The following is a 22,969-nucleotide window of genomic DNA, read 5'->3' as shown; positions in this document are numbered from 1 at the left end:
GGCTTGAAGCATAATTTAAAAAAAAAAAAAAACTAAGATCATGGCAACTGGTCCCATTAATTCCTAGAAAATACAGAGAGAAGAAATGAAAGCAGTGTTAGATTTTATATTATTGGATTCAAAGATTACTGCAGATAGTGACTACAGCCATGAAATTAAAAGATGCTTACTCCTTGGAAAGAAAGCTACAACAAATTGAGAGAAAAACAGAGACATCACCTTGTCCATATTTACATTGTGTATATTTACAGCTATATTGTGTGTGTGTGTGTGTGTGTGTGTGTGTGTGTGTGTGTGTTTAATAGCTGTGAAAGTTCCATAGAATTGATGCATTTGAACTCTGATTCCAGAGAAGATGTTCAAGAATCCTTTGGATAGCAAGGAAATCAAATCAAAAGAAATTAATTCAGACTATACATTGGACAGATGAGTACTAGAGCTAAAGCTTAAATACTTTAACCACAAAATGAGAAGACAGAACTTAATAGCATGACTAAATGAATGAAAATTATTATTTCTTTGAAGAATTCTAATTGTTCTTGTAGATAAGCTGATTTTTTTCTTTGAGGTTGTGATTATAGGCATTTTGTTGGTGAGGTCTCAGGAGTAGTTTTAGTTTTCTTTTACTTTGGGTATCAAATCAAATTGAAGATCTTTCTTTTGCCCTGATAATCGTTATACCTTTTCCTTCACCATGGATAATAAAGCTTTCCTCTATTGTGAGCATTCTAGTTGAAGCTCTTTCCTTTGGATCATTTAAAGAAAACAAAACAAAGGGGGCCTTTTCTTTTATCTTAGTAAAATCCAAAGGTGTCTTGTCCTGATGGGAGACACCTGGATGAAACAATTCTTTTTTAAGAGGAGAGCCTTTTAAAATTTATTTTACTACGACAAATGTTTCTTCCACAATATCTCCCCTTCTTTGGTCTTCTCCCTCTCGCCCCCATTCAAATATCAGCAAGAGTTGATAGTTTTTTTATTTCATGCTGAGGCTTTTTTTTTTTTTTTTTTTTTTAAATCTTAATGATGTCTGTCAGCTTACTTTAGTCCCTCAGAGAGTTTCTTAAGGCTGAGGTCTGAAGCCTTTCAATTTCACTCCTAACGGGTCATATTTACCAGTTGTTTAATGATTGAGTCATTTAAGAATTTGGTTGTCTAAGGCGGGGATAGAACTGAATTATACTATTTCCTTTTAACTCTGCCATCATCTACCATTTTCTTCCAAAGACCAGAAGCTAAATTCTCTTGGAGACTGTATTTGGGAATAAAAATATTTTGTCTATAGCTATGCAGTTATTCTAAATTTTTTTTTTTTTTTAAGAAGCATCACCTATTTCGTTTAATTGACAGATATCTTTTGAATGTCTATTATAGGGTAAATTCCATATAATAGGGTTATAAAACAAGAAAGCTAGATTTTTTAGCCTAAAGTAGCTTAGACTCAAACTCACAGAATTTAAAATTAAAAGGAATCATCGATTGACTGGAACTCTAAGGGACTTTCGAGGCCATCTAGACCAAGTCCTTAGGATTATACTTAGTAACCATTATAATTTGAACCCATGTTTTCTCCCAGTAAACCCCTTGACTTATCATGATATTCAGTGAATTGTTGAGAAAAGTTATTTCTGTGGTTGCATTTGCCATAAAAATGTGTACAATTTTAACATTTGCATTGCATTTAACATAACCTGTTGTTTAAGGAAAATCTGTAAGATTATACTTTATTCTAACGAGTGTCAACTGCTTTAAAAAAAATCAACAAACAATAGGCAACAATAATTTTTTGGATTTTAACGCATTCATGGATTGATTTTCATGGATTGATAACAGAATATGAAGAAAATTTCAAGAGTGGAAAATAATATGAAAGGCATTTTTATTTAAAAACAAGTTAATAAAAAAATACAGTAGCAACTACTAAAATGTCTATTTTCTTATTGCTACAAAATGTTTATCAGATGGTCCTTGAAATACATCATGGATAAATACTTTTGATGAAAACGGAGAAAGAAATTTGTGAGCTTTCACAGACAATATTTTTATAGTAGACCAAATCTTCCCAATTATGGGAAAAAAGTGTAGTCAACTTAAGATCCTAATATTTAATATTTGATTACAAAAAAACAAAAACAAAGCCACCAATTTCACCAAACCATTAGACCTAAATCACAATATGAAAACATTCATTAATTTACTTACAGCTTTTAAAAATTTAATTGAAATCAGAAATTTAATAAACGAAGTGGAAGAAATCCAGAAAAGTATGTACAAAGTATGGAAATTATATTTACTAAGTGTTATATAACAAAGTAAAATGACAGGAGTATTTTTGTCAATTTTTTTTACTAATAATAATCCAGGAATGCTTTCTTAGCACTGTCTCTGATTTGCATTTCTGCTCTAATTCTTCCCTACAAATGTCTGAAATTAAAAAAAAAACAAAACAAAAGAAAAATCACAAACACTAATGTCAAACTACAAAATTAGAAATATATTCTAAGATGCTCAGATGCAATGAATCAAACTTCTGTGGATGATAAAAGAGTAGCTGAAATGTGAAAAAGTCATCTGTGATTGTTTTAATTATTTGCTATATCATGATTAATACTATCATAACAGGCTATTTGGGAGTAATTCAGATAAGTTATCCTGAAGTCATTTTGGAAATATTAGAAAGCATTTAATATTTCAGAAAGTTTTTTGTGCAGTATAAGAAAAATGACACTGATCTATATTAGCTAGCTTTCCTTAAACAACAATAATAACTCTAAAACTTTAAAGTTCTCTTCTAATAAAAGACAACACAACTATAATAAATTGGCAAGGTGCATTAAGATTTTAAAATTTATTATAAGAATTTAGAAATATAAAGAATGAATGGAACTTGGCAACTCAAATCCAGAAACTCTTAAGTATCATCATGATTTCATTTATCCCATTTTTATTTCGTCTCCTTTTCAAAAGAACTACAGGGAGATATTAAATGAAATCTAACAGTTTTTAGAACTCTGAATTATCAATACTACATATATGCAGAGGAAACAAAAATAATTTCCAAATTAATTTCCATCATATATAATCATGTCTGCTTTTTGGAAACTTTTAGAGTAAAATGTATCTTGAAAATATTTAGATCCAGAACTATCAGGATCTGTCAAATTTTAACTTTCAATTAAATTTGGGGCCTGCAAGAAATTTTATCCTCTCCTAAAGAACAACTGCTGCCAATTTTGTTAACTTTATAATAGTACAAATCCATTAATTCTGATTAAAATGTCCCAGAATAATCCACAAATTGTGAATTGCAGTGTTAGAATTTAATATTAGGGCTCAATATGATGTTACAAATCACATAAGCTATGATTATATGCTTTGTATAGTAATGGGATGAGAGAAAAAAATTACATCATTATACTTGAAAATGTTTTTCAATGTAAACATTCATATTTGTTTTGCTTTCTAGTAGGATTTTTTTTCTCCTTATGTTCCTATGTCTCTCTCTATGGTGATTTTCCTCAACATATTTTACTTCCTTCTTCCCTACAATTCACTCTCTGCCACTCCTGCATTTTCACATGCAACTCCTTCCATTTATTGAATATGTTGTTCAGTAGCCTTGATTAGTTGTAATTCATAATGCTTGATTATGGACATAAGTACGTTTCCTTCATTTTAAGGTCTGACATAGCATCCATTCTAAAAATGAAATCAAGAAAACAGAGAATGAAATAATATGAATATGATTATCAAGAATGGGACCCATTCTAGAAATGAAATTAAGATAACAGAGAATGAAATAACATAAATATGGTTCTCAAGAATGGCCAATGGTAGTATATATTTTAAAATGGCATTTGTAAGAGGCTTTCACAGATTTTTTAAACATTTTAATTGCTACATATGAAAAAATAGTGCATTATATAGTTATACTTACTTTGTGGTTATAGGAGTCTGCCACATAAAGTAAGTTTCTTTTCTTATCCCAAGCCACTCCAAGTGGGTGCTGAAGCTTTGCATTGATTCCTGCTCCATCAACATCCCCAAAAGCAAACAAATTCTTTTTTAGAAAAAAAAGAAAAGGCATTTGTTATTAAATTATGACAGTATTTTGGTTAGATATATAAGGCAGATTTAGTAAACAGCTTCATTTATCTAATTTGAGGCAAAGAAAAGCTCTGATTTTTGTCTAAATAGGGCTATACCAATTATATTATATTATATTCAATTCAATAATATATTATATTCAATTTAAATATACCTAAATTGAAAGACTAGTAGTGCTGACCAAACCTCTAACTTCGATTACCTTTTTAAATGTTTTCTAATTTGGTTGTGGGCATATCAATGACACAGACGTCAGTCTGATTTTTGTTACATGACAAAATGGTTCCTATCTAACTTTTCTGGATTTCAGGTTCTTCATTTGTAAAATAAAGAGTTGGATCAATGGCCTCCTTTGATCCAAGGATCAAATGAGATAATATGTGAAAAGAACTTAGCACACATATGGCACATAGCAACTGCTTGATTAATTTTCGTTTTCCTCCTTATTCCCTTCTCTTCCACTTCTGAGTCTATAATCTTGTGACTTTTCTATTGATCTCTCATCTCCAATATCTCATGTAATCAACCTGTTATTCTTCTTTCTTCTTTGAATGCTCAGCACTTACATACAGCTGTAGACCATGAGCTGTCTGCGGTGGTTGGTTGTATTGGATGTGTTTCTGTCATGTAGTTGTATCTTTCTGTCCTAACTTGTGTATTAAACTGAGGGTTTCTTTCTTAAGAAAGAAGAACTATTTATAGTTCAATAAATACTTATCTTTCCTCCCAATGGTTAAAATAAAATTACACATGAAAACTGGAATTTTTCTTACCATGGGATCTCTCTCTCCTCCTACAAGATGTTTCACTGCTCCATCTTTCAGTGAAACAGTTCTAACAGTACTGCTCTCACTGTCTGCTACAAACAAGCAATTCCAAGGTTCTTCAGAAGCCACAGAAAGACCTGAAGGCTGGGCAAAACCTGCCTTGTGAGGATATGCATTGTTTCGATTCTCTTCATGACCACTTCCAGCAAACCGAAGGCAAGTTCCTTTTGTCAACTCACTAAAGAAAAACGAATCAATAGGTCTGGTATCAAGATGGATATATTTTACACAATTCAGTTACTAAACCAAATATATTCAAATAATCAAATTAATGATGATTATCAAAAAAAAACTAATAATAATAAATATATACAATGGCCTGTATTTTGGAATATTAAACAAACACATAGGCCATTTTTCAAAGTTTTCTTCCACAACATTTTCATTTAGCCATTTACTATAGTCTCTGAAAAATCTTCTTTACTTTTCATAAAAAAAAAAAATGATATCTTAAAGAACTGAAGTAATTTCTCAAAGATCAAGCAAGGTTTTGGTTGTAGAGGGAGGACTGGAAGACAAAATGATTAACTAAAAACCACTAACTAGAAAACAGTTTTTCTTTCAAAAGACCAAGGATAGCTGCAATGGTTCTACCTCAACCATTTTGACTGCATCTTAGCATCAAAGAATTTTAGAAACTGGAAAGTGCATTAGAAGTTAATTCATCTATGTCTTCCTTTGACTGATAAATAAACTTAAAGTCAGAGAAGTAAGTGACTTAACTAAGCTAAGACAGGTTACAAGTAGCAATGGCAAAATTCAAATCCAAGTCTTATGACTAAATATAATATCATTTCACTATACCACTGCTTGTGTTTTTCTTGGTAGTTTAAAGATTATGCTTTCATTTTTAATTATGTTTGAATTCTAATATAAAAATAGTTAACTTAATAAGATTCTGGAGTTTCAAATAAAATGAAGTACCTTTAATCTACATATATTAAAATCAAAGTCTGTTATAAGTAAAAATAAATAAATAGATAAACTAGCTGTGTCATTATTTTAAGAAAAATAGCTACATATAAATTTCATTTTAGTCAAATTGCTAAATTTTCTTTAAAGTGAGTAGCTGAAATCAGTATTTCTATGTTATCTGGAACTCTGTAAGTCTGAGAAAGTAGCCCAAGGTATGTCATAAGGAAAAAAGCTGAAAGATCAACAAATACATAAAACAACAAATTTCTCTACTCTACTTTCTATTGTATAAAATACAAACGTTAAGCCTGAAACTGGAAAGCCTGAAACCATACCTGAAAAGTTGATTTGTTACTGTTTCTAGAACGAAATCATTGAATAACATAAGACATGCAGTGAATTCACTATCTCAGCATAGGACATATAAAATAAATGATATATTAATAATTTTGCTTATTTTTTAGAAAGGTGTTATCAATAACCCTTTTTATGTAATTTAGTAAAATAGGGAAATCTGAAGAGAAAACTCCCAAAGATCTGATAATTGGGTTATGATTTATGGCTCTTTCTTCCTACTAGAGGAGATATCTTCCTTTTCTGAACTCTTAATACTTAATTTAAACTTTTTTTTTTTTACATATTTGTCACATTTATTTTGTATTACAATTCATTTGTAAATATATCATCTGTCTCATTTATACAGTAAACTTTCTAGAAGCAGAAATATTTTTATACTTCTTATGTATTGTCTCAAATGTATCACACAGTTCTAGGCAAATAATATATGCAGATGACTAATTTGTTGTTAGATTTTTATTCTCTATGTTACATTTGGAAGCAAGACAGTACAATGAAAAGCATTTTTCAATCCTGAGTCATGTTCTTCCTGGATTCAACAAAACATACACATGGGCATCCCCTGACCCCAATAACCTATATGATTTCTTTTAAGTTTAAAATGATATGATACTTAATGAGTGCCAGAATAAAAAAAAGAATTATCTTTTTAAAAAAGTCACTATAAAATTTTTTTTAAGTAACAACTTTCTGAATCAAGATTTTTACTTAAAGAAATCTGATTTATAATGTTCCTAAAGCAAGGTCCTATGTCCAGTCTTATTAAAATATAGAAATTTTAATGAGTTTTTGTCTCTCAAAAGCACAAATATTAGCAAAATATATGAGTCACTATTACATTCATCTAAGAATTATTTGGCCCATAGTATATAAAAACAACTGATAAACCAACATGAAACACAGCTATAAGCACTTTGAAAGTCGTTTTTCTTTATAATGTTGTTGCTATATAAATTGTTCACCTAGTTTTACTCACTTCACTCTGCATTAGTTTATACTTCCCAGTTTCCTCTGACACTGTCCATTTCATTATTTTTTATGGTGCAGTAATTTTTCATTACAAATTCAGATGCAATCACTTGTTTAGCCATTCCTCAATAGGTAGCTATGCCCTTAATTTCCAGTTTGGATCTACTAAGAAAAAGATTGGTATAAATATTTTTGCACATATGGATTCTTTTCCTTTGACATTTTTGGGATAGAAATCTAGTAATGGTGTTATTGGGTGAAAGATGGGCAATTTAATGACTTTTTGGGCAAGTATCAATATTGGTTTTCAGAATGGCAGGACCAATTCATAGCTTCACTAGAATATATCAATCAATATGCCTATTTTTCCTGCAGTTCCTCCAACATTTATCATTTTATTCTTGTCATCTTTGTCAATCTAACAGTTGTGAGATAAAATCTCACAGTTGTTTTAATCTGCATTTCTCTAATCATTACTCAATGAAGTATTATTTTCATATGGTTACTGACAGCTTTTATTTCTTCCTTTGAAAACTGTATATTCATATCCTTTGATCATTTATCTATTGGGTTCCTTATAAATCAGGGAAATGAGATCTTTATCAGAAAAACTTGCTCCAGAAACTCTAAACTGTGAAATATCCTTTCCTAGACACTACTCCCCTTTATGTATAATTTCTTTCCCTGACCCTCAGAAAGTAAATTCCTTAAAGGCACATGTCTAACCTTTGTATTTATATCCCCAGGATTTAAGCATAGTGCTTTTACTAGTAAGCACTTAATAAATGCATTTTTAATTCAGTCAACATTCATTAAGCTCATACTATGTGCCAGACATTATTCTAAGCCTTAGAAATATAATACAAAAGTCAGACCAGGTAGTCCCAAGAAGCTGACATTTTAATAAAACTGATATTCTAATAACATATTTAAAGATAAGAAAATACAATATGTTAAAAATAAATACAAAATGACTGGAAAGAACTAACAACTGGGAGAAAGAGAAAGGGAGTTGGAGTAGGGAAAAATAGAGTGTTAAAAGCCATTTTAAATTGAAGACATCTTCAAAATGTGTTAAATATAAAATAATTTGTAATCAAAACTATTGATTCAATATATAAAATAATACTCTAAATGGTGTAAAAAAATTTTGCTACATACTATTAAAAAATCACTCTATACACAATTTTCCAGGAATACATTAACTTTCTCACCTTAGAAAAAAGGATTATTATACTATATTGGAAAGTAATGTGATACAATCATCTCTGTAAATCATTAAAAAAATTTTTTTCATACTAGATTATCTTCTTCCCATTGTTCAGCAAAGCACATTTACCCTGGCATGTACACACACTCTTTTTTTCCCCATTACCTCAAGCTATTATCCCTACTCTCATTCCTTTTCCAGAAAAAAATTCCTAGAAAAAGCTATCTGCACTTGTCTCCACACCCTCTCCTCTCTGTCAACTCCTCAAATCTTTCCAATATGGCTCATCAATACTCACAAGTAAAACTGTTATCTACAAAATTGTCGAAGATACAGTAATTGCTAAATGTGATGGTGTTTTCTCAGTTCTCATCTTTCTTGACCTGTTTGCTCTTTTTGTCGCTCCTGACTGTCCTATCTTCCAAAATACTTTTTCCTCTCTGGATTTTTGTGATGTTTCCCGGTTCTCATCTACTCTTCTTTGCTGAATAATCAATCCTACTATATTTTAACTGTCTATACTCCTCTTCCATCCTACTTCCCCAAGGTTCTGTCCTAAGTCATCTTTCTTAATATCTTTTTGTAACCTCATCATCACTCAGATTTTATTACTATGTCAATGCAGAACACTCTCAAATATATGTGTCCAGCCTCAGTCTCTCCCCTGAGATTCAGTCCCACATCACCAATATGTCTATTACATATTTCTAACCCGATGTCCTGGAGACATTTCAAATTAAATATGTCCAAATAGAATTTACTATCTTTACTCCCCCACCCAAATCTTCCTGCTTTCCAATCTCCCCTAATTCTGTTGAAGATGCCACTATTATTTTGGTCTCCTATGTTTGGAATTGTTAGTAAACATTTACTGAGAGCCTATTTTGTTCTGGGCACTATACTGAAGGCTGGGGATAGAAAAAGGGGAAAAAGACAGTTCCTGTCCTCAAGAAGCTCATAATTTAATGGGGAAGACAATAAGCAATGAAATAAAAACAAAACAAACTATATATAAGAAAAACAGAAAGTAAAGAAATGAAGGCAATTGAATTAAGATGGGTTGAGAAAGGCTTTCTGTAATAGATGGGATTTTAATTGGAACTTAAAGGACACTAGGAAAATAAGGAAGAAGAGCTTTGGAGGCATGGGAGATAGCCAGAGAAATGGTCAGAGACAAAAATGGAGCGTCATTTTCCCCTACTTTCAACTCTCACATCCTCTAAGGTACTTAATTAGTTGTCAAATCTTGCCATTTCTACCTCCACATTTCTTGCATCTGACCCTATCACATTACTCACATAGCTATAATTTTAATTCAGGCCCTTAATTCTCTCCTGCCTAATTTATTATAAAAAACTCTTAAATGGTCTTCTTGACCCAAGTCCCTGTTCTTTCCACCATGTCATAGAGAATTTCTTTATTCAATGACACTAATTCAATAATTCCAATGACTATTGCCTCTCAATAAAATATAAGCTCTTTAGCTTCACTATTAAAGTCCTTCATAATTTGTCTCCAACCTTATATTCCAGTCTCATTTCCATATTGTGATCTAGCCAAACTGGCTTTTCTTTGTTCCTCACACACAACAGTCTATCTTCCCATTTCATGTCTTTGAACTGGCTGTCCCCTGTATCTAGAAAGCACTACCCCCTTATTTCTACCTTAAAGAATTCTTCTCTTTCTTCAAGCACTATCTTCTCCAAACCTTAGTTGATCCCTGCATCTGCTCCCCTCTATTCCAAGTACCTTGTACTTTGTGTATTTAGACTGTCTATGTTTTCATGTCCTTGTTTCTCTCATTTCTAATGAAATTTCTAACATAAGCTCCTTAGAGAAATCATGCTATTATTTATACCTGAATTCCTATTACTGAGGATAAGGCCCAGCAAATAGAGTAGGATACATAAATGATAACATAAAACATAACTTGGAAAGTAAACCAGTTGCAAAAATACCATAAAATATATTCCAAAACTAAACATATGTAATATTTGACATTGTGATTTCTCATTCATCTGAGCTTTTTGTTTTTATTGTACTTTTATGTTATATCTTATAGTTATTTGTATCACATCTTTGATACTCACAGTCTCCATTAGTGCAGTGGTTCTCTAATCCATGCTTCTTCTTATTTCCCTGGTGTATTTCAAGACATACCTCATATTTCACTTCCCTCTGCTGCTTCCCCTTACAGATGATTCTCATTTATTCTGTATATCTCTTTAGCTATTTACATGTTACGTCTCCCCCAACACAACCACCCATTAGAAAGCATGTTCTGTGTGATCAAGTGTTGCTTTTTTTCCCCTTGCCTTTCTTTGTATTCCAGAAGTTAGCACAGTGCCTGGCACATAGCAAGAGCTTAATAAGTGCTGTCTGATTAGCTGATTTACGTTTTAACCTTATTAACATTTAGCATGAAGGCTGTATTTGGATATGGTAGATACTTTATTATTTATATACCTTTTCATTGATAAATAATTAAGTAGACTTTGTATTTTACAAGAGCAATCACCCTATTAAAATGCAATGGAAACCAAGCAGTACATTAAATAACTTTTTTCCAATAGTTAAAAATCACCAGTTTTATGCTCTTTCTAGTTATTAAACAGCCTATCATTCATTTATCAAACGTTGAATGCCTACTATGTGTCAGACATCTTACTTTGAGACTATCAATAAGGTTTTAGAGAAGATTTTTTTTTTTTAACAATTTAATGAGAACTCTGTCACTTACCTTTTCTTTGGCAGCCTCCCATCATCCAACAAAAGTGCCCAGATTTGATGAATCCCTGCCATAGCTATCCATAGGATATCATCTTTACAGATTTCTGAAACTTTAAGACAATAAATAAAAGGTAGTATGTATTTCTCATAAACAAAAGTAAATTGATTGTTTGATGGTTTCAAATTAAGCAAGTGTTAGTAACCTAATTTTTAGGCAAACCAATGTGACTTTGATTTGAGGGAATAAATTGTTTGAAAATTTACTTTATAACATCCATGTGAGATACATTTTTAAAAGATATTTCATTTCATATAGCACTGGCTTTGATATTTTTACAGCTCATTCTAAGGAATATTCAGTCAACCCTTATTTATGATTATAGCCTTAAAAATATTTATTTCACATGTAAATAGGTTAATTTCTGTCAAAAAGATTTTATGCTTCTACAATGTGGTCTTTGAACTATTTCCAAGGACAAAGCTTTGTGTTTAAATGTTCAAGCAATATGTAGTCCCATCAGTTAGATTTTAGGCTTAGCAACTCATTCAAAGAATATATTTGAAAACAAACTGTTTCTAATAACTAGTTGTATTAAGAAGACTGTAATAGGTCATTTACATTAGAGAACTTAGTAACAGAAATGAGAAAGAGTTTTTTTCTATTAATGACACGTTCAAGTAGCTAACTATTATTCTATTTTCTAACTTTTAATGGCAGTTCCAAATCTATTCTTTAAGATAAAAGCTAAGTCAATTTATTTTTTAAAAAATGCAAAAGAACAAAGCAACCTATTGCTAAAATGTACTTTACTTTGGCTGTATTTAAATATGTAATAGCTGTAAAAAATAGCTGTAAAAGTAAATACTTTTCAAAAGTAATTTAAATGGAAATTTTCACACTAAAGTAAACTGGACTCAATTACCAATTTGTCATTATATAATCATGAGTAGATCAAGGTTTCAATTCCATAATAAAATTTTTACATTGTAATTTTGTGGCATTAAATATATATATGTGTTTATATGTATATGTTTCACATTATACTTATATAGTATCAACAATATAACTGGGTAATATCACAAAGGATTATCAGCAAAAACAGCTCTGGAATTACCCTGGACCTATGTTGATGGGCATGTTACATGGCCCATTTTTTTTTTTTAAATCTAATGCAGACATATTTCACATTCCACTTCAGCCATCCTCTTGCCATCTACCTGGCTTTCTAAAGTAACCTTCCAAACCACTGGACTCTGCTATTTGCCCTGCTGCTGAAAGCTCTATCTCACTAGAGACTATTCTCTATGGTCTATGCTCTGGAATTCTTCACTGAGAGGCTACACTGTTCAGTTTGTTGAGTATGTTACATGGATCAATATATACAACTAGCGCAAACCATAATTCAAATTTCACTCTGGTTATTTTCTATCTACTCTATCACTGTGCAAATGTACCCTTTTTCATCATTCCCATTCCAGCACTGGAATCATAAGCAAATGAATACTGCCACTGTTAAGGAAAAGACATGATAATCATTTCTCTATGGTTTCCTTTCATGCTTCTATGACTTTTCTCAATCAAAACTCTCCATCTTTGCTAATCACTTGCTTCTCCCTTGTTAGAATGTAAGCTCCTTGAGGGTAGGGACTATTTCATTTCTGTATTTGTACCAAGTGTTTGTACATAATAAGTGTTTAATAATTTTTTTCTACTCATTCATTTAGCCAAAATCAAACCTAATTAGGAGATGATCATTTTTGGTTATGCTTGAAAATAACATTTAAAATTAAATTATTCAAATTCTCATCTAAGAAAATTACCTGGAGAAGGAAATAGCAAACCACTTGTATCTTTGCCAAGAAAATCTCAAACGAGATCACAAAGAGTCAGACATGACTGAAAAAATGACTGAACAAAACCAAAAAAAACTAAAGAAATTAAGAAACTATATAAAAGGAAATCAACATGCAAACCTCTAAAACTTCCTGAAATATGGGGTCAAAATGAAAAAAAGTTCTATTTAAACCACAGAAAAAGTGAACATAATTATTTATTGTAATTATCCATTTATTATTGGCAATAATTTTACAAAATCATTGGATGCATGAAATCCTAACTTTTCAGAGTATCAAAAGACACATATTTAAAGTTGTTAAATATTTTACACTCACCCTTTAAATTCTATGCAATGACCTGTCTCTAAACTTATTCCCATGCATCCAACAAGTTTATTTGAATAAACATTTTGAGAGATGTATATATAGAATTCTTCCTCTTTAGATTAAAATACGAAGGACAGTGTTAATATAACAAGCAGATTATATTTAGTATTTATGATATATTGAAAAAAAATCTTAAGTCTTGTAAGTTTAGCCTTTTTTGGACTTATTCCAGTTTGAAGAGTCTAGGGACTATATCTAATATCTTCAAAAATCCAAAATAAGAATTTTTTGTACTATTAAATGATAAATAGGATTATGAAGTTCATTTTCATTGGTACTACTGAGTAATGAAAAAATAAATACACAAATAAAGCAGAAATATATAGAAAAATAAAAGACAGAGAAAATAGAGTAAATAAATCACTTTTCAGTAATTAAAAGTTGACACACTTGGGAATATACCTACCAAGACAAATCAGGAACTACATGAATATAATTATAAAACACATTTTATACAAATAAAGTCATATTTATTTATTTATTTTTGTTTGTTTTAAAAAGACATTTAATTTAAATATATTTATCATACATATGTTAAACACATGCAAATGATTCCTGCAAACATGCTTATTAAGGACTAACTCATTTGCATTGGCAATGCTGTAAAGTAGATGCCCGCTCAGTCATATACATCCATATTGTTTATTGATATGCTCAGAAGAAATTGCACTAATGAGTATCTTCATCCACTTAAGTCAAGAAGAATTCAATTTGTTAGCATAATATCACAAGCAAGCACAGAAAAAAACTATATTTGCTGCACTCCATAGTAAAGGCACACTAAATCTCAAGTGAGTGTTAGCCTATATGAGACATATTAGTATAAAAGTGTAGCTAATAATACTAGCCTGCAGGTAAATGCATTTTCAAGAGTGAATGAAAGTGATGGAAATGACTAAGTTGTCATGTAAATTATAAAGAGTTACAGAGGGAAAGTATTCTACCATCTTCCCTTCAGAAGTTTTAAAATAAGAAAGACTATGCTCTTTCTGAGAAGGTTTAGATACACTGTGACCCGGAGGCAGGGGCATGAACTAGATGACCTCAAAAGGACACAACTAGTCCAAAGATAAAGTCAGATTTAAATAAATAAATAATTCATAGGTGGGAAGAGTCAAAATAATAAAAATGTCAATTCTATTTAAACTTCTCTACTTATTCAAAGCCATCCCAATTAAATTATCAAAAAATATTTTACTGTGCTAAAAAAAATAGCAAAATTTATTTGGAAGAACAAAAGATCAAGAATATCAAAGAAATTAATTAAAAAAAGTAAAGGAAGGAAGTTGAGCAATACCAAATCTTAAACTATATGATAAGGTAGTAATTATCAAAATTGTATGGTACTGGCTAAGAAGTAGAAAGGTGGATCAGTGGAACAAAACAGATATACAATACAAAGTACTAAATAAAAATTATAGTAAACTTGTGTTTGACAAAAGTGAAGATTTAAGCTTTTGGAACAAGAATTCACTATTTTGTAAAAAGAAATTGTTGGGAAATTGGAAAGCAATGTAGCAGAAACTGGGCGTGGATCAATATCTTACATTATTTACCAAGATATGGTCAAATGGAGACGTAATCCTATTTAAGGAGAGATCATAAGAAAATTAGAAGAAAATGGAACATATTACCGATGAGATTTATGGATGGGGGAAGAATTTATGAAGAAACATAAGATAGGAAAGCACAAATGGATTTTGATTACATTCAAATAAAGAGGTTTTGCATAAACAAAAGAAAGTTAAGATTGGAAGGAAACTAGAAATTGGGGGGGGATTGTAGATAATTTCTGTGATAAAGGTGTTATATCTCAAATATATAGAGAACTTTGCCAAATATATAATAAGAATATGAATCAATCCCCTGTTGATAAATGTCTAAAGAATATGAATAGATGCTTTTTGGATGAAGAAAGTAAAACTATATATAGTCAAATAAAAATGCTCTTAATCATTATTGATGAGAAAAATGCAAATTAAAACAACTTTGAGATTGGCTAAAATGAAAGAAGGGGAAAGATGATAAATGCAGGAGGAGGTGTGGAAAAATTAATACTAATATATTAGTAATATAATTAATATTATAATTATACAATATTAATAACTAATACATTGTTAGTGAATGAATCCAACCATTTTAAAGAACAATCTGGAATTATGCCCAAAGAATTATAAAACTGTATACTCTTTGAACTAACAAGATCAATTTTAGGTCTGAGTTTTTTTCATCTATTCATCCATCCATCCATTCATCTACTCATTCATGAATTTACTGCATAGCCAAATAATAACTTATTCAAAATCGAGATCTGCTCCAATTTTTAAAAATATAGCATTTCCATGTAAAGTTGATTAAAAAAATCTTGATAATACAATGATTTGGTCTTTATAATATTTATGAAAGTTAACAATTAGTAATATGTAATGATACTGTTGAAAGCCAGATTTCAGAATCAAAATCATAATTTTATATCATTGAACAAGAGTAATATAAGTTTTGTTCCTTTACCAAGAATGTGGCTATCAAAAATATTTCTTACATATCAACAATGTACTAAGTATAAGTTAATTTCAATACCTTCTGATCAAAAATAGAAAATAATAATCCAGAAATGCAGAAAGTATTTTTAAAGATGAAAACCTCTCAACTAAAACATGTTTTAGAAAAAAGATATAAAACTGCCATAAGTTTCATTAAATATGACTTGTAACCTTTCCCTCAAAAATCAAAATTATTTCTCTTACCTTATTGACTATTGTCTATTTGAAGCTAATGAGATTCAAATAATGCCCAGATCATAATTATCATAAATGCTAAAGGATTAAAATTGTTCTTGATCAAAAGCAAATTTTTCCAAGTCCTTTAATCTAATATAACTGGATTAGTTTGTATTTAAACATTCAAACCCATTATCATTCATAATTTTTCATTTTAAAATTGATAAATGCTAATAAACTATATATGAAATAGGACAGCTTATTTGAAAAATATACATTAATGGATTAAAAATACCTAAAAGACAGAAGTCACATATTCAAAGGAGTTGATACACATTGGGGATATATACTGAACCTCTTTTAATTTAACTCTTTCTTGAAGTATTAGAAACTGTAGAAAGCAGAAAACTGTTTTATTCATTCTTGCAGTCTATTTTTTTCCTGACCTCTCTGAACATAAAAGTTGTGTTTTAAATATACCATTTTATTATTTTTGTAAATCAAGCATATGCAATTTTCCATTCAACATACAAGGAGCTTTTAAAAAATATGATGATAGTACTATAAAATGTGAAATGAGCTAAGAAATATTAGATAACAATAAAATACTGATTAACTATTATCATCATTTCTTTGTGGAAGAATTACCTTATATCACAAAGACATTTGATTGGCACTGGTATAGAACTGAAAAGTACAGAGAGTTTCCTGGAATGCATTTTGAAACAGATAAGTATTTCTGAGACAAATAATATCTCCCTGGCAATGAGAACTCAGGTTCCTGCAATGAGCTATACCATAGTCTAGGTCTGAATATAATATTGTGTCTCTGTATCTATAGGAATTGACAGCTATTTCCAAATAATCCTTTACTTTTTTAACTCTTACAGATTTTTATGTGAACTTAGAAAGGAAAAATAAAAGTAGGTTGTCTGGATCTTGAATGAATACATATATTTTATGAACTGACATTTTTTTCAATTAAGGCAGTACTTGAAATGGTTTTAATAATTTATAAAGCTCTTTTAATGAGCTCCAATTAAAAAAAAACCAACATCATATTAATCTGTAGCAACAATATATACTTTTACTGATACCTCAAACTATATCACTTAGAAGATTTTTACCTAAAAATTGATTGTTACTAGGGATCTGAATATGTGATGATGAACACAAATTCTATTTTAGTTTACTAGTATTTTTTCTTCCCTAACTTGAAGGGATAGCTTAGTAACAATAATAGTTTTTTCTCAAAGTTTAACTATGAAATGCTAAATCTCACATGATTTATACTCAATAAATAATGGAATATACTTATCTCAAATGATTACATTTATTCTCATAGAAAAATCTACATTATCTGAATAACTTTAAAGAATAAGTATATTTCATTTAATATTTTATAGCACATTAATAAAAATGATAGAACTGTAAGAGCATATTATGCAAGCAGATAATTTCACGTAGTATAGATTATCTGAACAGTTTACTAAATTAGTTGGATCTCAACCATTGAAGGGCATACAAATATATTTAACCATCTCTCTAAAGACAATACTGATTAAAGGATCAAGAAAGGTTAATGGGATATTGAGTACATATCCTCCATTCAATAGGGTTAAAATTCAGGCAACAATAAAAGCCATCCAAAGATGATTGTTGACTTGCAGTACATGAATCTCTCAGATTAATATCCACTGTACACATTGAATTTGGTGCAGACTAAACATATATTTTAACAATCTGGCAAAGATGAAATAAGACAGGGAATTTGCAGTTAGAAAATACTTTTAGACTTCAGTGAAATGCTTTTCATACTTTTAAAGATAAAGAAAAGATCATGTGCCACTACATGGCACTACAATAAAAAAAAATTACCATCTATAAAAAGTCAAATTTTTTATTTGAAGTCTGATTATAATGATATCACACATATTAAGTGCTCAATTAGAAATAGATATCCTTTTAATTTCTTTAATGTTTTAAATTAAATGGCTCAAATATGAATGATAGTCCATCTTCACATTACTCAGAATTAAAAAAGTATTAGAAAAATTATAACAAGAAAAAATGCAAATGCTTTTATGTATCAAAGTAGGATTTCATAGATAATAATATTCAAAATATGATAAACGTACCTGATATTCCAAAAACTACATCCCAAGGTGAACTGATGGGCTGTTCCTCTCCTTTTGCTCCACCCTCTTTGTCTGTGCCTTGTATTCCAATGCCAGCCACAGTGCTCACCATTTTAGTTTCTAGGTCAATCTAGAAAAAATTAAGTTTATGACTTATCGGTTCATGATATTTTATATTTTTCCTCTGGGTATAAGAATCTTAAAAGAATATGTAGACAGAATGGTACTCTCAGTGTTATATCAGGCATCTAGATGGTATAACAGATAGAATGTTGGGCATGGAGTCAAAAAGATCTGAGTTCAAATTTATTTTCTGAAATTTATAAGTTGTATGAGCCTGGGCAAATCATTTAAACTCTGTCTGGCACAGTTTCCTTGACTGTAAAATGGGGATCTCAAGGGCATCTATCTCACAGAGTTGTGGTGACAACCAAATGAGATATTTGTAAAGCACTCATCAGTGCCTGACATATAGTAGACAGTTAATAAACACTTGTTTGTTTCTCCTTCCAAAAAAAAAAAAGTATAATTAGTTACAAGGCTTCTATTGTTTGACTAAGACTACAATGATCTACAAATGCTCTGTATCTCTTCTATCCCCCTGCCATTACTCAGGTAATGAAGCTTAAAACCTTCAAAGACAAATGTTCTTAAATTTAAAAAATATTTTAATAACTGCATTTAGGAATAATTGGCTTTCTTTGTAATCATATTATTTTATCTTATGCTTTAAAAACATTATTCTGAGAAGGGGTCCATAAGCTTTACCAGACCACCAAAGGAATTCATGACATACAAAAAGTTAAGGATTCTCTAGTACCAGTATTTGAGAATAAAGATTTAGAAACTTATTTTAAGTCAAAACACTTAGTACCTGTTAAAGACTGTTACACATTAAAATATACGCAGTTAATTCTATTCATAAAGCATTAAAATTTTCAATTTCATTTTATTTTTTAAAATGAAAATTCAATATTCTATGTTACAAAAAAATCTTACTTCCTATTTTTTTCCTGAGCTTTTTTTTTTTTTTTTAAAAAGCTTTTTAAATTCTCTTCTTAAATGCTTATGGGGATAATAAAGTAAACTATAAAAAAAGCTTGTTAATAGGCATTGATTCAAGGAATAATAATGCTTTTCCTTTTATTTTTACCTATTATAGTTTCTAAACCAATTCAGAGAATAGGAAAAGCATCAAAAAGCTTTAACTTGTTATTAGTGTTCTATTAACTTATTCTTCAGCATCAAGTGGTATATACAGGCATAGTATGATTAATGCTATAGCAACTATTAAGTTCTAAAGCAGAAATGGCCTATGTAGAAACTTTGAAATGGAAAGAGTCTTATAAAAATTATAGATATTTGAGACCCTGAAATTAAAATTCCACAAAATCCTGCTCTTAAGCTCTACTATTGCATGGCAGTGAATCAGAAATACAAAGTTTTTGAAGACTAAGGCAAAGTTTTTAAGACTAAACCTAGTAGACTTTGTTGTGCTCCAAAAGCATAAGGTATAGTTCTATGAAAATTACATCTTGCTTTCCAAAGACTAGAATAATTAAATAGGGAGAGGGCTATTAATTGTTAAGGTCTTTGACTATGGCATACAATGAAAATAAAAAGACAAAATGGCCCTTGGCTTAAGGCCCTTAAGCTTCTGTAACCCCTTTTTACTTCTGCAGTGATAGTGATGGAAGAAAGAAAATGGAACAGAAGATGCTAAATATTGCAGTTTTTAGTCTGTAAATAGCAACTTAGCAACTGTTACTCTAAATGTGAGATCTTTTCCAGGAAACATTGAGTGGACATCTTACTACAATAACTGAATCATCAGTTTTGCACTTTCACTCTAAATTAATCAAGCAAACCACAAGCATGTATTAAACACCTACTCTTGGAATAACCAGTGTAGGAATTGCAGACCCAAGAGAAACCTATAGCTGTCTTCTGAAACTTCCAAGCAGGGACACCTCACTTTGCTCTTGGGGTCAGAGCCACACTTATTCCTGCCTAGGACCTTTAACCATTTGCTTCTTGAAATGCAACCTGCTATATGCAGGTCTACTCTTAGGCTTGCCCTGGATCTCTGACCTTGAACTGAGTAGTCAGTAATGGAGTTGCCAGTTTTCACCTGTTCCAACATGAGGTTTGAGCCTGGGACCTGGTCTGGCCCTGATTATATACCCTGGCCCTCTTTCAATTACTGAGCAAAGCAATAGCCTACACAGCATAATCCCAGATGAACCTCCATCTCTAGTGCCCATAAGATCTCTTCTCCTTAAGTGAACCTGAATTTGAAAAATGACTCATTCTAATTTTTTCTTGGATTTTTTGTTCAGGATTTCTAATGTATTTGTGAATTTTTTTGGAGAAAGTATACTGGAGGAGCTAAATCATACTTCTTCTATCTCTATTCTATAATCCTGGCTTTAATGATCTTCATTAGCTCTAATTTGGCCTTCTAAAATTATGTAAAATAATCCCTATTCAAATTCTATTTATTTAATCCTTATTCAAGTCCTATCCCTACAAATATTCTCTTTTCCAAGCCAATATTACCAAATTCATTCAGTTGTTTGTCATGACATGGCTTGCAGACCTTTGTTAAGGTTTGTCAATGTTCCTTTTAAAATGGGAAGCCTTTAAGTGAACATGATCAGATAAAGTCTAAATAGGTTACACCACAGTGGAACTATTCTCACAGATATGGGACTGACAGGGACACATTTAAAATTCATAGTCATTTCTTCAAATTTGAAATAATAAAACAGCAAGTAGGAAAAAAGATAGACTTATTAAGAACATTTAAACTGGCATGTAATAATTAAAAAACTGAAAAATTACCTTTCTTATCAAGTGATTTTCTGTGTCGGCTACATATATGATGTTATTCTTTATGGCTACACCTTGAGGAGAATTGAAAGTTGATTCTAAAAATGTCCCATCTTTTCTTCCACTGTTAGGACCTAAAATAGAAAAAAGTCAGTTAATAAAATTTTTCTCCTCAAAACATGACCAAATTGAAAGGGAAATAATCTCTTTTTTTTTTAATTTTGGGAGATTAGAACATACTTGTAACTTATTTCTAGATTTCTCAAAATTGTCTCTATAATGATGTATACTTAAGTGCAACATGATAAATTTTTAAGTGGTTTTTGACTGTGCCTTGTTCTCTTAAAAATCTAATTATCTACTAAAATACTGAAAGAGAATCAGTTTCTCAGTAGAGAGTCAAGAGGCTATTAGATTTTGCTATAGGGTGCTTAAAAATTTAAGCAGTGCCCCTTTCCCATTTCACAAAAGTCCTGTTCCATCGGTATGGAGGTGATCCTGAATTCCAAAATAGTGCAAGTTTTGGCAAATCTTACTAAACTGTGGAAGCTCTAAAGAATAGCAGAACAATAAACATAGTCTATTACCTGGAATCTAGCCTTGCTAAGTTTGGAGAGAACCATTTCCAGAAAGTTGAGCAGACGATAAACATAGAAACTAAAGGTCACAGAAACTCAAGATGTGGAAAAATTGTAATTTTCATTGTAGGGAGATTTAAATAAACAAAACTGTCAATCATTTGAGTTATTATATTTGGGGTAAAAATTACTTACCCAAATGAATAATTAAAAAAAGATAATTTTCTGTTTTATCTATTTTTCTCTTATTTTTAAAAATCGAAATTGTAATGTACATTAATAACTAGCTTTTCATTTTTAATGAATATTACAAATAATAAATATAATGGAATCTGACTTCAATGCTATTTTTCAATCACCTTTTGCTCTGCTATCAATCAAGAGATTTTGCTTATGAATTATTATTCTTCATTTTTATAGCTCTTTAGAGCTTATGAAATATCCAAATTATTTTATCTCATTTCTTAATGTTATTTCCTCTCAAAACAAGGTTTTTAAAAAATTAATTAAAATTATCTTTTTTTCTGACTTTGATACAGACATAGAAAGTTCATTTCCAAGGAACTTTTAAAAAGAAATCTTTTATAGGCTTTACCAAGTTTTCATCTTGTTTTACATTACATACACATTTTCAAGGTAACTTACCAGATCTACTTCTTACAAAATAAAAGAATAAATCTCTAGATGATGAAAATTACTTTTTGCTTTCCTTATAATAAAAATAAATTTTGTATTTGAGGAAGAAAAAAAAAAGAATGAAAGAGACTATTTCTTTTTTTTCTGAGGCAATTGAGGTTAGGTGACTTGCTCAGGGTGGCTAGGCAGTGTTAAGTGTCTGAGACTAGATTTGAACTCAGGTTCTCCTGACTTAAGGGCTGATACTCTATCCACTGCGCCACCTACCTGCCCCAAGAAGCTGTCTCTTGAGAGCATAGACCAAATGGTTCTGTTCTCATGTTCCTAATTCAGCTGAGCTTCTGCATTGACTGCTATGTTCTATGGATGACACTAACACTGGGATCATGGAATAAATGCTTTAGGCTTACATGGGATCATTTTTTTCTACTTAGCAATAGATCCCTAATTTTCACATATGTAGATAGAGCTGGGGTACTCTGTAATGTATTTTGAAAAGTGTTTGGAAACTTTTTGATTCAAGTTATGAAGCAGATAATATTCTTCTGAATATCAAGCAACTGCTAAACTGGAATTATTAAGCCCTGCCCGTCTTTAATATTAATTGAAACTGAAGAAAGAATGACCAAAGTGAAAGCAATTACATTGTTTTATTATAATGAAATATTCATGGAATGGATAAAAATGTTTGCTACACATATTTAATAGTTTAATTGTGTGGTCAGCT

At 30.4% G+C, this 22,969-nt stretch overlaps 1 protein-coding gene across 2 annotated transcripts in view; it reads right to left on the bottom strand.

Annotated features, from left to right (window-relative positions):
• NHLRC2 (NHL repeat containing 2) overlaps window positions 1–22,969 on the bottom strand; it is a 63,259-nt gene that overhangs the window by 20,275 nt on the left and 20,015 nt on the right. For both annotated transcript variants that reach the window (XM_031955875.1, XM_031955877.1), the window contains 5 exons: window positions 21,041–21,162; window positions 18,197–18,326; window positions 11,126–11,225; window positions 4,881–5,112; window positions 3,938–4,060 (listed from right to left, as the gene is read on the bottom strand). In XM_031955875.1, coding sequence (XP_031811735.1) covers window positions 3,938–4,060; window positions 4,881–5,112; window positions 11,126–11,225; window positions 18,197–18,326; window positions 21,041–21,162 — 707 coding nt within the window. The remainder of the gene's footprint in view (window positions 1–3,937; window positions 4,061–4,880; window positions 5,113–11,125; window positions 11,226–18,196; window positions 18,327–21,040; window positions 21,163–22,969) is intronic.

The sequence above is a fragment of the Sarcophilus harrisii genome, chromosome 2, assembly GCF_902635505.1.
Source record: "Sarcophilus harrisii chromosome 2, mSarHar1.11, whole genome shotgun sequence".
Classification (NCBI taxonomy): Eukaryota; Metazoa; Chordata; class Mammalia; order Dasyuromorphia; family Dasyuridae; genus Sarcophilus; species Sarcophilus harrisii.
The sequence above is the reverse complement of the archived record's forward strand: the minus strand, read 5'-3'. Positions and strand labels throughout refer to the sequence as shown.